Below are 16,074 nucleotides of genomic sequence, written 5' to 3'. Positions count from 1 at the left end.
CATTAGCTATTGTTAATCTTCTGTAAATACAGGTTTTCAAGTTTTATTTTTTGTTTTGTTAAAATATCATCAAACAGAAACCAAGTTCCAGAAAAATGTATTTATCTGGATATGGTGTAGAACTTGCAATAAAGAGCACAGAATATAAAGCAGTAGATGACACACAGGTTAAAGGTATGTGGGTTTTTTTATTTATTTATGATAGCTTATTTGAGATACTATTGAAATATGTAATAATCTTCATTTATAAAGTCAGTAATGTTTTGAAGGTCATATTTGATTACTTTTTACAGAAGGAAGTCTCAGGCATTAGGAACTAAGACATCAAAATACATGCAAGCATTTATAAACAGCTGTGCACAGGATATAGTACATTACCTAACCTATTAATTGTTGGGTTTTGTGGCTCCTCAAAATGTAACCCATTCTTCTTCCTTTCAATAAGTATAAGATTGTTTAACTTTTATTCTTCAATTACTTTGTTGACATCTCTGATATGCTAATTACTACAGTATCTACACATCAGTGTTTCAGGGGTGAGAACTTTTTTTCTGAATTTATGTGGAAAAACTTTCACAATCTTCTGTGGGAAGATGTGCTGTATCATAGAATTTGGTACCAGTCTGTGTTACTGTGTGTTGTGGTATCTATAGTGTTCTGACACAGAGAAATCACTTTGTGTGGACATTTATAAAATACAAAGAAAGTTGGTTAATTCTCGTTGGTAAGACTACAGTTTAAGAACCTTTGATCAAAAATAGTTTAATTTTTTTAGGGGAAAAAGCCTGATCTCTGGCTTATATCAAATGCTAGCTGAAGATTCAAGCGCTTTAAAGTCATCATGCTTTTCAAGTATAAATTTGGTAGTAGTTGGCTGGTAAGAGTTATACCTTACCACTTAAAGTGACAAGTGGCTGTTTTAGAAGTGAACTATTTATTTAACCAATCAATTTCATTTATATAAAATATTTAACCATTGCATGAATTATATTTAAAAATTAATTTGAATGCTGCTAAGTTCTGTAAAGGGATTCATTCTGATGCCAAAATATGAATGCATAACTATAGATCTAATTGAAATTACATTTGGGAGTGACAACTTTCTGATTGTGTGTTTCTGTTAACAGTTTTGTAATTCATAAGGACACAATATATCAGTAACTTTCTTGGTTTATGTTGTCTACATGTGCTATGTACAGGAGCAAATGAGACAAAAGAAGAGGAAGATGATGAGGAGGAGAAGGAAATTGATGTCCAAGGATTTCTCTTCAGCAAATTAAAGTGAGTTGATATAAGCTGTAATTAAACTTCTGCATTTTTTTTCTGGAACCTGAACCAAAAATAAAAAATTCCTTATAGAAGAAATGAGATTTATGTTGGAAATTACTTTTTGTTACTGATGAAAATTCTAATTAATTTTTTTGAGTATGTCTTGTGAATTTAAAGATGCAACAGTTGCTTATTCTATTAATTTCAATTTATTGCTCTTAGTTTTCTAATTCTCTTAGAATGTATATATTAAACTGTTTTTAAAGTAAAAAAACAACCCCAGGCACAAAAACTTAGAACACCATGCTTTCATGTTTATATCTACAGTAAATTGTTGCTGCTACTTCTGTTTTCAGGTAACTATAATCAAAATGTTGATTTTCAAAATGCAAGTAATAGCACAACAAATTCAAACCCATGTGTTGTGGCTACAGTAAGGTGTTTCTAAGATGGATAGTCATTCATTTTTTAGAGTTGAGGAGTGATATTTCTTGGAAGATGTGCTTATTATAGATGTCTTCTGGAGATGAAAGAGGTGTTTACCTGTAAATAGTCCCTTGGTTACAGCCATGTCAAAGGTTGTACTTTTCTCAGCTGTGAAATAGTTACGAATTTAAGCAGAAGACATAAAATCTTTTAAATAAAACTACTTGATTGTGCAAATTAAGATAATTCAATCCCACATCATGAGTGGGATATTCAGAGAAGGGTAGCTTTTTTTAGTTGGCTTTGTTTGTTTGATTTTGTGCCTACATTGACCATAGCAAGTGAATAGGAAAAGTGATGGACCAAGCATCAATAATAGATCTTGTTTGTGGCTTGTGGCTAGGTTTTATTTGTCAGTTGTCTTTCATTCACAGAAGAATTGAAGGTCTGAACAGAAAAAAAAAAATCATCAAGGTAAATTTGCAAAGAAGGCAGTAAAAATAGTAATTAAAGAGCTCAAATATAGTTAAGAGTTTGCTACTTCATAGAGAGATTTCTGAGAGCACAAACTATGTTTGTTGTTTCTAGGTCTGTCTTACAAGTAAGAGAAAAAGGGATTTTCTGTCTTTGCATCTCTTTTTAGCTGAGTATGCTTTCTTTGAGTAACCTGGACTATATTCTAAGACCAGAAAAACAGTCTTCATCAGCGATACATTTCTTTTCCTGTGAAGAACAACAGTTAATACCATCCAACAGCTAAAAAATAAGGAGGGAGGGATTCTTTGTGAAACTTCTTAATATCTAAAATAAAATATTAAATATTACAGAACTTAAAGTCTTAGTGCTTTAGATGTCTGTTTTTTAACTACTTTTTTGCTTCTTGTTCTATACTTATGGTAGAAGAATCTTCAGAAATCTAGTGGAGATTGATGTTTGAGGGTGTCTTGTAGCAGGCTGAAGTCTTTGCCCTCAAAACTTCTTTGCCCAATTATGTTTTCAAAAAAAAAAATAGCCAAGCTTTTGGGCACCATGCTCTTCTTCACGTCTGAGTAGTGATTTGTGTGCTCAGTAGCTTGATTCTTGTCAGTGATGTTAATTTGTAAAAGATGTTCTTGACATTCTCACCTATGTCTTTTGGTAATACAACAAGCTGTGTACAGTTAGAGTTAATGTATACCTAACTATACTATAGATTATGTTACAGTAAACTAACTATACAGTTATCTATATTGTGTGTTAATAGTATTTAATTTTTGAGTTCATTTCTTCCATCAAAATTTATGTGACAGTGTTTGAGATGGATCACTGCAAAACAGTTGAACTCCTTTTTCTAATTACCTGGTTTTTAGTCCTCAGAAATAACCTCTTATCATCCCAAATCCTCATTTCATAAGAATGAATTAAAATTTTAATTCTTGCTTGTTACCCTAAAGATACAGTATGAGCTGTGGGCAATACTGTGGATAAAAGCAGATACTGATGGATGTAACAGATTTTACCTGTTTTTAAAAAAAATGTTTTATTGTAGACAGATGCATCCTGATCTGAAAAATAATCTGAAAGAGTTTAAAAAACATCTAATTGAAACTACTAACAACATGGAGCCACTGAAGGTTTGGGAGCTACAAGGTATGTATTGCAGTTTTCTGAATTAACACAGTACTCTGTTTAATTTTCCTTTGTTATGTACATTTATCAACATTATGATAAAAGCTTCTTTTTAAAAAAGACATGTGGTTTCATAAAAAGGCAGTATTATATTGAATATTTAAAATAATGTATTGGTATTTTGTCCTAGTATTATATGCTAGAAATTAAAGGATCACTGCAGTAATTTTGTGAGATGGAGAATCTTAACTACCTTTACTGATTTTAAAGACAGAAGTTACATTGACTAGTTTTCTGCATGGTGTTATCTTGGATGTGGATGTTAAATTTAGTTTCAGATTTCTTTTTTTGAGAGGTCAAGCAAAAAATAAACTTTTGACATAACTACTGAGTTGGGATGCAGTACAGGTTAAGACTGTTTAGTTTATAAATTCTGACTTTTATCAGTGTATTGGAGTTCAAGTTGATACATTTTTTTAATATAACATCAAATGGAAGAACATGCTTTTAAAAGCTTTCCTGTGGAAAACAAGAACAAATATGTAGAAGATGATTTCTAAACAGCTTTTGTGCTGATGACCTGCAGGACATTCTGTAACTTGAATGGAATTATAAATCACTATAAAATAGGTCCCTAAAATGTCATGACACTTAAATTTAGGCAACTAAATTTTGCCTGTTGCATTCTTCAGTTTTAGAGGACAACCTGATCAAAACTGATTTGCGTTTATACTAGTGCAATGAAGGAGATTGAGCAGTCCTCTGAACTTGAGTTGGACTGTTATGGAGCTTGCTAGCAGTATCCACTCTGAAACTAGCTATTTGAGATAACTGTAGTTCACTTGCAGTCTTTTATCAATGAACTCACGTTCAGCTGCAGGATTTATCTTGGTCCAAAATTTTAAAAATTTAAAGACATTGCATTTCAGTTCTCCTGAGAAATCTACTATGCAAATAAAAAGAAAATTCACTTTCTCTTTACATTTTATTAATACATGATTGATTACAAATCTATTGATGTTCAAGCAGAAGCAACTGTGAAACTTTGATCCCTTTAGTGTCTACCTTCAGAAGCCAGTACAAGGTCTCTGTTCAGTGGTGGTCTTTTCTGCTCTGTCATGGCTATATAAATAAGAAATGAAATTGGCGCTGCTCACCAAGGAACCTGTTCATAGAGTGTTGAATATAGTTAAGCGTTAAGATGCTGTTCAGTGACAGGAAAAGTGGTACTGGCTTGTGATAAGTACATTCAGGGCCTTTTCAGACAGGGTGTCTTCAACCCTCTCTTAATATGGTGCAGTTATTTTGATACTATTACTCCTGACATAAGTGGGCTGGGTGCTTTCTCAGTTCATACTTAATAAATTCTTAGTGGCTGAGTTAATGGCTCAGCTACTCTACGATTTCCTTTAATTAGCTCCCAAGTAAAAATTTAAATAAATTTAACCAAAACTCCTTCAGCTATGGGGCATATTTCTGTTTATAGATGACCCTAAACACCACTGACAAGTTGTCTTTCAAGAGCTTTTCGGTTTAGATAAGTAATTAGATTTAGTATTTGTAGAGAAACATGATACACAGACTACCAATATGATACTCCCTTTAATAACTCATTCTTTTATCTTTGTGAACAGCTTCTTGGTCTCTAGTTAGCTTTCATGTTCTTTGGGCTCAGGATCATCTTTTTCCCAAGGTGCCCTATGCTGTTCTCTCAGCTGTGTTATGGTGCCTGACAGTCCCTGACCAGAGGTAACCAAGAAGGTAAAAATACAGAATCACAGAATCATCTAGGTTGGAAAGGACCTTGAAGATCATCCAGTCCAACCATTAACCTGACACTGACAGTTCCCAATATACCAGATCCCTCAGTGCTATGTTGACCTGACTCTTAAACACCTCCAGGGATGGGGGCTCCACCACCTTCCTGGGCAGCCCATTCCAACACCTAACAACCCCTTCTGTAAAGAAATGCTTCCTAATATCCAGTCTAAACCTTCCCTGGTGCAACTTGAGGCCATTCCCTCTTGTCCTATCACTTATTACTTGGTTAAAGAGACTCATCCCCAGCTCTCTACACCCTCCTTTCAGGTAGCTGTAGAGGGCGATGAGGTCTCCCCTCAGCCTCCTCTTCTCCAGACTAAACACCCCCAGTTCCCTCAGCCGCTCCCCGTACCACCTGTGCTCCAGACCTTGCACCAGCTTCGTTGCCCTTCTCTGGACACGCTCGAGTCATTCAATGTCCTTTTTGTAGTGAGGGGCCCAACACTGAACACAGGAATCGAGGGGCGGCCTCACCAGTGCTGAGGATAAGATCCCGTCCCTGCTGGCCACGCTATTGCTGACACAAGCCAGGATGCCATTGGCCTTCTTGGCCCCCTGGGCACACTGCTGGCTCCTGTTCAGCCAGCTGTCAGTCAGCACCCCCAGGTCCCTCTCTGACTGGCAGCTCTCCAGCCACTCCTCCCCAAGCCTGTAGCGCTGCTGGGGGTTGTTGTGGCCCAAGGGCAGCCCCCGGCATTTGGCCTTATGGAAACTCCTCCAGTTGGGCTCAGCCCATGGCTCCAGCCTGTCCAGGTCTCTCTGCAGAGCCTCCCTACCCTCGAGCACATCAACACTCCCACCCAACTGGGTGTCATCTGCAAACTGACTGAGGGTGCACTCGATCCCCTTGTCTAGATCATCAATAAAGATGTTAAACAGGAGTGCCCCCAACACCGAGCCCTGGGGGACACCACTCGTGACCGGCCGCCAACTGGATTTAACTCCGTTCACCACAACTCTCTGGGCCCGGCCATCCAGACAGCTTTTTACCCAGCAAAGCGTGTGCCCATCCAAGCCTCGAGCAGCCAGTTTCACCAGGAGAATGCTGTGGGAAACGGTGTCAAAGGCCTTGCTAATGTCAAAATAGACAACATCCACAGCCTTCCCCTCATCCAATAAGCAGTTCGCCCTGTCATAGAAGGAGATCAGGTTAGTGAAGCAGGACCTGCCTTTCATAACCCCATGCTGACTGGGCCTGAGCATCTGGTTGTCCCGCATGTGTTGTTGATGGTACTCACCATGAGCTGCTCCATCAGCTTCCCGGGCACCGCAGTCAAGCTGACAGGCCTGTAATTTCCCGGATCATCCTTCCAACCCTTCTCATATATGGGTGTCACACTGGCCAATTTCCAGTCTGTTGGAACCTCCCCGGTCAGCCAGGACTGCTGGTAAATGATGGAAAGCAGCTTGGCGAGCACCCCAGCCAGCTCCTTCAGCACCTTTGGGTGTATCTCATCTGGTCCCATAGACTTGTGTGTGTCTGTGTGATGCAGCAGGTCACTGACTGACTCCTCCTGGATTGCAGGGAGGTCATTCTGCCAGTCTCTCTGTCTTCTGGCTGAGGAGGCTGGATTCCCTCAATACAACTAGTCTTGTTACTACAGACTGAGGCAAAGAAGGCATTAAGCACCTCAGCCTTCTCCTCACTTGTTACCTTGTTTCCTCCTGTGTCTAGCAGGGTATGGAGGCTCTTCCTGGTCTTTCTTTTGCTACTGACATAGAAACATTTCTTGGTTTTGATTGCTGATTAATTTCCAGCTGGGCTTTAGACCTCCTGATTTCTGTCCTGCATAGCCTCACAGCCTCTTTGTAATCACTGAGTGGCTAGCCCCTTCTTCCAAAGGCTGTAAGCTTTCCTTTTCTCCCTGAGCCAAAGCTCCCTGTTCAGACAGGGTGGTCTTCTCTGGAACCGGCTTCTGTTACAGCACCTGGGGACTGCCAGCTCCTGAGCCATTAACTGTTCCTTCTTAAAGATCATCCAGCCTTCCTGGACCCCTATACCCTTCAGGATTGTCTCCCCCATGTCAGTTTGCTTCTGTGGGATTTGAATACTTTTACTGTAGCTGTTCAGCATAAAATGGAAATGATTAACCATTCACAAAGGTTTTTAAGTGTATGTTCTAAGTGCACAGCAGGTAAGGCACTGTCCGTATTAACAGCAGCAATTAGGTATTGCTTCACCTGATCTCAGCTTATGTGGCTGTTGAAAGGGATCAGAAACATTTGTTTGGGAAACGGTGATATCTTTATACTTTTTGTTAAAAGTATTAAGAAATACCAAATTAATATTCCACCTCTCAGACTCACCTTTTCTTTACAACCATGGTGTAACTTACTAGGTTTGCCTTTTTTTTTTTTTTTAATTCCTAATTGCTTCAGAAAGATGGTGCAAAGTTCTACTCAGCAACATTCTCTATCACTTTCTACCCAGCACTTGTTACTATATGTGGCATCAGCTTTCCTCAAACTGAATAACCCGGGGCCTTCAGTTTCTGCTCAGATGTCTTAATTAGCAGATTATGAGGGAGAGGCATCATTGCTCTGCGGTAATTAGGCAGTCTGTATCCAAAGTACATGGAAGCACCTAGTGTATTGTTGCCTTACCCTATTGCTACCAAGAATGGATTTTCCCCAGTCTCATGTGCCAAGATTTGTCACACCCAAATTAGGCACCGGAGAAGGCTAACGGAATTCCATCATTGTTTTTCCAGTGAATAGGCAAATGTATTATAGTGCCCTGATATGTGAAAATGGACTTCATTCTGAGAAAAAGCATAGAGAGAAAAATGAGATCCTTTTAAAAATTGTGCTAGACACGAGATCTGAAATTTGACAGTATACTGGCCTTTCATTCATGAGTCTCCATTTTCTCTTCCTGTGAAATTACTGGTACTCCTGCAAATTGTACACCTCATAGTCAGTATAGCCTTCTACATTTAATACTCTGTTCTCTGAAAATCTTGTGAAGTGCTGGAGCTGGAAAGATCTTAAACCTTACAGCAGTTATGGGTGTCTGTGGGTTGATGTATATCTAGATTTCAGCCTGATACCCTTTTGATACTGGCATAATACTACATGATGAATTGTCTGTGTTTTGCAGTGTGTTTTTGTAAACTTAGAAATTATATTTACCATGTGGATACTCAAGACGTCCGGGCAGAATTCTGTAGGAAAGACTGAATTTGGTATTTCCAACTTTTAAGTGCCTGTCTTTTTGACCTTAATAATGTTACTTCATAATCTTTTATAATGTATAATTGAAACATAAAAAATGCTAATAGTGAGAGTGTATATGGAACAGTTTTCTGATTGTAGGCAGTACTGATTGAGAGTGATATTTCCAGTGCTTTTTTTTTTCCCCTCCCAGATCTTAGTTTTCAAGCAGCTGCTCGAATTATGTCTGCTCCTGTTTATGATACCTTAAAGGTAATGAAAGACATAGCTCAGAACTTCCCAATAAGAGCCAGGTATGATACTTACGCTTGTTTTTCAAATACTGTTTTTATGTTTGCATTTGAATTTTATGACAGCAATAGAGATTTATATCCAAATCCTGCAGTCAGATATTCATGTTTTACAGCTTGCTAGATGGATTCCAGAGAATTTCATTGAATAGAAAATAACTCCTGGGAGAGCTCATGATTGGTCTCTTAAATGTTTCATGTCTGATGCAGGAGGTGCCATGAAGGCGTGTGTCCTAATCCTTCAGGCACTTACGGTTGAATGCCTAGTCCTCCTGGATTTTACTGGAATGATATTTTCCCAGGTGGAAAATTCTGTTGAATTAATAGCAGATCTATTCAGGAAGAGGCGAAATTCTATTGATAAATTTCATTGGGAATCCACCTACACTAATTCTAAGCACAACATTGTTGACAGGATTGGGCCCCATCTGCTGTATTTTAGTGTTCTTACTGGGGAAGATCTGTCTCTCGTAACAGATTACCTAATAAAAGATCAAGATAAATATTAAATAAATTAATAATATTTTCCTCTGTACTATATTAAAACGTAGTCTTCCTGTAAGCCAATTGTACTGAGAAATTATTTTCTTTATATTTAATAAGCTCTTCATGTAATCCTATCAGCAATATTTGCTTGAATTACTGAACTAAATATAATGCTAGACAGGATTCTTAACTCAGTATGCTTTCACATTTTACAACTCGTTTAATTATCACAGTGTTTCATTGTCATCTCTGATTTTTCCGTTAGAGAAAATCTACACTGTAATGGAAAAACTACCTTTAACATCTTGTTTCAAGGAGGAACTTTACATTAACGTTTTAAATGCCTGAAACATAATTATTATGAAATAGTAAGGTACAAGTTTACACTTAGATTAGCAATCAGAAAATTCAGATTTCCATTAGAAGATAGTGGAAACATACATAATGTTGAACTGCAAGGCCAGTTCTGTTCTTTAAAGGACAAGAAAAAGTCAGTTTGAAGTACGCTGGGTGACATTTAAATCCATTTTGAAAGTCATTTAATTGTTACATCCCACTCTGACTCTTGTCGTATATTTGTGACATTAGAGCACAATTTACCTACTATTCAAACATTTTATTTTTATGGATAAAAGCATTAGAAGACCTTGGAATTATTAAAAGGGGAATTTCAGTTCCTGTCCTATGTGATTTATTTTACGATGCTAATCTAACATTTTTAACATGAGAAATTACAAATATTTAAATAATTTAAAGTTAGTGGGTCTGCATTGGCAACAAACTTAAATCAAAGGGGCATTGCATAAAAACAGTGCACAGAATATATTTTCTTATTAAACTAATCATGCTTAACCCACTGAGTCAAAAAGACTAGTTTGGAAAAAAAAAACTTAGAATAAACAAGAAATGAAAAGATATTGCTTAATCACTTGAGATAGGTAACTGATCATTATAATAGTAGTATATTAAAATTATTTAAATTTCACACAGTTTAGATATGAAAATGACTTTTAAAATTATGTAAATTTTGATTTGAAAATGCTTTATAAAAATTTTAGAATTGTAGTTATGAAAATAAAAATTAAATCTTATATATTCATTAAAAATGGAGGTGTTCCTTAGACCATAAAAAATGAATATACTCTGGAAGTATCTTTCACTTTCTGGTTTATAACCTGCATTTCTGTGTCTCAGTATTCCCAGTTGAAAAGGTTAGTCTGAGGTGGATTTTACAAAATGTCATCAGATGTAGACAATGTAACAACTGATATGGTGACATTTTGATAATTCATTTTATAGGGTATTTTTCATCTTTATTTTGTTGTATATGTGTCATAATTATTTGTTATTTACGAATACAATAATAAGAATTGTAATATTCTGTTTCTTGCTGTTTATTTATCATTCATAAATATTAACGTTATAAATGTGAAAAGTTTCCTTTTTTCCCCCTGATATGCAGTACTACATAGCTACATGTTCTTCCAGGTAAGAAAAAAGATGCATAAAATTATATGATAGAAAATATTACAAACTTACTGTCATACAAGAACATTTCTACATCATGTAGAAAGGTAAATAGCATCCGTTTACTTTCAGACAGTGAAGTGTTTCTCTTTAATGAGTTCTTAACGCTTAATATTTAGAAAAAAGTGCATAAAACTTTGAGGCTCTGATCAAATTGAACAAATGACCAAACTCGGAATGAACAAATGTCTTTCATGGGTGCTTTTACACTTGTTACCTCAGATTCCTAGGGTATCCTCCTCAAGGATAAACCATCACATTTTTTTTCCTTAAAATCCTGCTTGAATCCTGCATTGTCAACTGCTATGCATGGACAAGGACCTAGTTAACAGTGCTCCAATGCATTGCTTCCTTATTACCAGAAAAGCTATCAGTAAAGCTTTCCTTCTGCTGCTAAGTATCTTACTTCCTTGCTAACATTGGCTTTGTCTTCTCCTTTCTGCCTTTTTATTATTTTCACATTAATTGTCTATGTTTCTGCCTTTACTACTGTAAGCTATTTGGAAAGATTTAGATTGTTCTTTGTATCTATGCAGTTTTTATCACCTGTGTATGCAGAATGAAGCATTGATTCTAAGAGCTGCAGGCCCTACTACTATTTATGTTGAGTTTAACAAAAGCTTTTTTTTCCCCTAAAGTATTTTTTACTTCAGTACTCTCTAAAACTATTACTATGAAGTCAGAATAATAGTGTGGTAGTACTGCCACACATTAAATTTCCACCTTGCTATGGAGTCCTGTTAAGTAGCTGTTTTGATAATTGGCTAAGTAAATTCACAGTAGCAATTCCCATCAATTACAGATGTTCTTGTAATGGGAAAGGTTCTGTAGTGTTTCTGAATTCTGTCTATTGCTAGTAGAAGGTCCTTTAAAGCAGTGTCCTATATAGTCAGCTTTCAAGTCTTCTGACTCGATAATGTTTTTAACTAATCCATCTCCTCCATTTTTCCAAATTTAAATTTGGCTTCAGATATTCTTTTCTTTGTACTTAGTTTCTTTTAGTATTTTTTTTTAAATCTTAATCAGCAATGTTTCTTTTTCAGCAGAAATGTTTATAGTTTCTTGCTTTCTGTGCTTTTTTATTTCAAAACTAGTAGATGCAGAAAGTAGTACAGTGTAAAATATATTTACTCAGTGTTGAGTACACTTACTACATTCTTTATGTGCACAGAAGGTACCTAGCAGTATGATTATAAAAGCTTTATGAGAAAGAGTTTAGATGAGTTGAACAATAAAAAGCAAGTTATTAAACTCATCCTCCAATGACTACTGATAATAGTATATTTGAACCATACTGACTTTTTTATTGCTGTCTTTCACATCACAATTTGAATTACAGCTTTCTCATTTTGAGCCAAGGAAAGCCCACCAAGTATGAGTTGATATAAATATAGCTTCTCTTGATCCTTTGTCACTCTTTCATCACATGGTCTAGAAGTGATTCACAGTGACAAAAATAATCTGCCAGAATATTTAAAGGGTGTGAATGGAAAAAGGGTATTTAGCTGTGATGAATTGTGTAATGTTTTTGAACAAAGCTTGGAAATCATATTGTTTGCACTAAACAAGTAGTCTTTTTGATTGCCTGGAAATCTTGAATATTTGTTTAAAGTAAACTGATTTTATATCTTATTTCTGACATGATGTAAAAAATGTGGACTTTACTAGGAAGATCTATTCTAAATCAGTTTCTTGGGGGGGATGTAAGGATTTATATTATTAAATAAATACTTTATTATCCATGAGTACTAAAGTTGCCTTAGTGGGATCATACTCAGTTTTAGTTAACATTCAGGTTTAAGATTACTCCAGTTTTTCCGAAAGTCTCATACAGATTTACTAAAACGTACTCAATTATGTTTTGAAAAAAATATTTATGTAGGCAACTACAGTATTTATTTTGGCATTTATTGGGAGAATCAGACTTAGGTTAATATGATTTCGGGTTTCTTAAAACAGAGATTAATTTGCCTGTGGGAGTGTTTTATGATAGCCTAGTAATTAGAAACGAAAATTTTGACTGTCTGAATACTTATCATTTCCAAGGGACTCAATCTGCAAATATCTTTTTCTAATGTCAGCTAATTTTAAAGTGGTCATTCTTTTCCTATTTTCCTTGCCTTGGGCCAAAACATCAAGTTGTATCCTTGGCTGCCTGTGCTATAATGTTGAGTAGCATGAAGTTAGTAACTAACTTCAAATATACAAGGGGGGGGGGGGGGGGGGAAGAGGAAGGCTTTAGAGTGGTAAATGTGCTGATAATATTACTTCAACAAAACCTAGCATAAATTTGAAACCTGGGTTTACTAGAGTAACACAGAACAAAATATTTGTTTTGAAAACAAAATATTTATGACACTCCATTACTGTTTGTCTTAATTGCAGCATTCTTCAATTAGAGTGCATTGGATATGGTATTAAATTACATATTTCACATTATTTAATGCATTTTTAAAAATACGGTGGTTGGGTGATACCAATATTTTAATTTTACAGATCACTGACCAGAGTGCCTGTAGACAAGAAAATGCGAAATGAAATAGAAGAAAATCAGAAGGTTTGCTTTTATTTCTTCAAGTGGACATTTGAATTACTATCATATTACTGCTTTTGGAGATTTTTATTAGTGTAGCAGTTTTCATGTGGTTTCTGTCAGAGAAAAAGAGCTAATTGGTTCTAAACACCTTCTACTAAGATAACTGAAATACTCAATACAAATTTTTCACTTTCTGCTGTTCTTGCTACATTTTCCCTTCCCTCTTTTTTACAGAATTGGGCAGAGAGTGTTGTGTTAAGCTATAACTTGTGCGCTGTATCAGTTACTTTTACTAGAGCTTTGGTGTTGAACCTAGGCCCGCTGGCTATATTATGGTCAGCACATGCTAGCTTTGAGCTTTCCACACTCTCAGAATCATGCATGCAACTGTTCTGCAAGGTATTTTGAACACTGTCTATGGCAGATGGGGGTTTTATTTTCATCCTTGATGCACTGCATCTTCTGTGCCTTGTATCCCATGACAAGTCATTGTTCATGTGACTTTGACTGATTTGAGATGTATCCTGAGATGCCATTTTGCATTTGTTGAGTTCACGACACCTGTTGTATTTTCTGTCTCAGTTCAGAGTTTGGATTTTTTTCTTCCAAGTTGAGTGTTAAAATTATATGTTAGCCACCATTCTTTCAGGACTGGTCACATCAAATGATATCCATAGCACTGTCCTTAATCTTGATCTTCAGAACGTATATTTTCATATGGTGTTAAGGCTGATGAACCACTGTAGGGAAGGGATTTGTTTCTTACTTATGGCACTCCTGTACTTTTTCAATATTTCCATGTATCACTTTGCTTTGTATCTATTCAGGCCTTTTCCTCTTGCCTTGCCAAGATGTCCAGGGGAAATGTCTTTCCAGTTTCTTCCGCCCTCCAAAACAGCAAAAGTGAACAATGTCCCAGCTGCACTGATGCAGCCTTCTCATAAAAAGCTTGTCATCTCCATTGTAGCAGAAATTCCACATAAATGGGGTAGAACTCTCCACCATGCAAAACTAACATAAGGCTTTCCAGTCTTTGAGTATTTCCTGCCCAAACAGTGACAGGCTCAAGTGTTATGTCCCTGTGAACGTTTATGCAAACAATTGTATAGGGCTTTTTTTGTCCACAAGTGATTGCATGTGGGACTGGTCTATTGAGAATACATTTCATATATCCTGGCAGTTCACCTTCTTGAGTCTTTCAGCCTTCTTGTGTGCAGGATATACATTTGATTCTTGGGTTTTCAACAGAGATCTTAGAGTGGGGTCAACGTCATGCAGGCCTCTTGTTTCTTACACTAGTGAGAAATCCCATAGTTTTTGTTTAAGGGAGCAAATCAGTATCTGTACCCTGTTTCACTGCTTTCTGTATACAGCTGAGATAGGCATTTTCCTATATCTCTATTGTTAAGATTATAGCCAGGATAAAGCAAAACAAAGCCCTGATGATTATAGTTTCTTCAGAGTACAAGTGCTGATGTCAGGACTTCCCTTGATTATTGATGAAGTCTTCACATTGTCTTTCTCAAATCACAGCTCAGTTAACAGAAAAATCAAAAATAACTGCTTAATCTAAAACTACTCCTCTACCCCAAAGTCCAAAAAAGTAAAGGTATATCAGGAGTTTAAATAGCTATTATTACTAAATATAAGGATTAGAAAAAGTAAAGATTTGGTTTGAAAAGATGTCTGCATCTAGACGCATCTGTATGGTATCTAAACTCCCGTTATGACAATTAAGATGTAGCCAGTGGACATCAAAACCAATTTAGCTTGCTTAGTGGTTGTTTTGTGGGGCATGACTGAGTTTCCTAAACCTGAATTTTTGATGTCATTTGAGATACCACAGGCTATCCAAGATAGCCACATAGATCTGGCAGATGTTTCTATTGGGACATCCATTCCCTTTTACCTGACTTGTACTTTACAGTTCAAGGTGCCTTATCCTGAAACAAATGACATTGGATACCTATGTGGTTGATCAGCTGGATCCACTCCTATGATACCAGGACTTTATTAAATACATTAACTGTAAGGTACCTATCACACTAAGTTTAAATTTCATACTACATCCTACCTGTAGTCTAAAGGTTATAGGCCTTTAGTCAGCTAAAAGCTAAAGTCTGTTGAATACAAGTAGGGAAACTTCCTGAACACTGCTGCTAGAGAACAATAAATTGACATGTGCGTTCTTGAACTGCAGTACATCCATCTAGCAGCAGGAGAGATATGATCTCATGCTGTGTGTAACTGGATGATTCCCTCTCAAGATAATGAAAGTTGAATAGGAAATGCAATGAGAGGAAATAAAGGTATTAAAAGTTGAAAGGCATGTGATGATTTAGATGTGTAATGAATTGATACCTAACTAAGAAATAGACAAACTGCTATAGATAAAAGAAAAAATAAAATCTCATTAAACACAACTCGCAATTTCCAGTGCAATAATTTGCTGCCAGTTTAGCAAGAAAATACTATGAGTATTATCAGCATTAAATTCTAGTCTTGGATGCCTAAATACTACTTCCATCGAAGTTGTTACGGCAAAGGGATGTTTTTCTGAACAATCAAATGCCTAGCATCAAAATTGTATGATGAGTCTTAGCTCTGATTCAGCTCAGTTCTTTTCATACTGCAGTACTGAAGGATTTTGAAGACTTCTCCCATTTCAATAGCCAATGGCTGATACTTTTTTCATTGTTGTTGCATTCATTTTAGTTAGTATTCGGATTTTTATAACCTATATCACCCAGCCCATTGCAGTCTTTCTTGGTATCAGTGTTTACATGAGTATCTGAGCTTATAGAAATGACCAGTAAGATTTCAACAGCGGTTGAAAAGAGGTCTCTTACCCTAAATGCTAATTTCAGTGCTTCAAGGAGAGGGCCTGTTTTAGCTGATCTCACAAGATCTGTGCAAGAGCCCTGAAGGATGCTGGTA

The 16,074-nt window shown here is 36.3% G+C and overlaps 1 protein-coding gene across 5 annotated transcripts in view; it reads left to right on the top strand.

Moving 5' to 3' along the window:
- UGGT2 (UDP-glucose glycoprotein glucosyltransferase 2) overlaps nucleotides 1-16,074 on the top strand; it is a 91,226-nt gene that overhangs the window by 15,587 nt on the left and 59,565 nt on the right. For 2 of the 5 annotated variants that reach the window (XM_026854922.1, XM_026854952.1), the window contains 5 exons: nucleotides 78-174; nucleotides 1,200-1,281; nucleotides 3,224-3,324; nucleotides 8,492-8,591; nucleotides 13,098-13,158. In XM_026854922.1, the coding sequence (XP_026710723.1) occupies nucleotides 78-174; nucleotides 1,200-1,281; nucleotides 3,224-3,324; nucleotides 8,492-8,591; nucleotides 13,098-13,158 (441 nt within the window). Of the gene's footprint in view, nucleotides 1-77; nucleotides 175-845; nucleotides 878-1,199; nucleotides 1,282-3,223; nucleotides 3,325-8,491; nucleotides 8,592-10,533; nucleotides 10,563-13,097; nucleotides 13,159-16,074 lie in introns of those variants that run through there. The other 3 variants (XM_026854929.1, XM_026854944.1, XM_026854936.1) reach the window with 3 other exon arrangements.

Source organism: Athene cunicularia, assembly GCF_003259725.1.
Source record: "Athene cunicularia isolate RWA chromosome 1 unlocalized genomic scaffold, athCun1 chr1_part1, whole genome shotgun sequence".
Classification (NCBI taxonomy): Eukaryota; Metazoa; Chordata; class Aves; order Strigiformes; family Strigidae; genus Athene; species Athene cunicularia.
The sequence above is the reverse complement of the archived record's forward strand: the minus strand, read 5'-3'. Positions and strand labels throughout refer to the sequence as shown.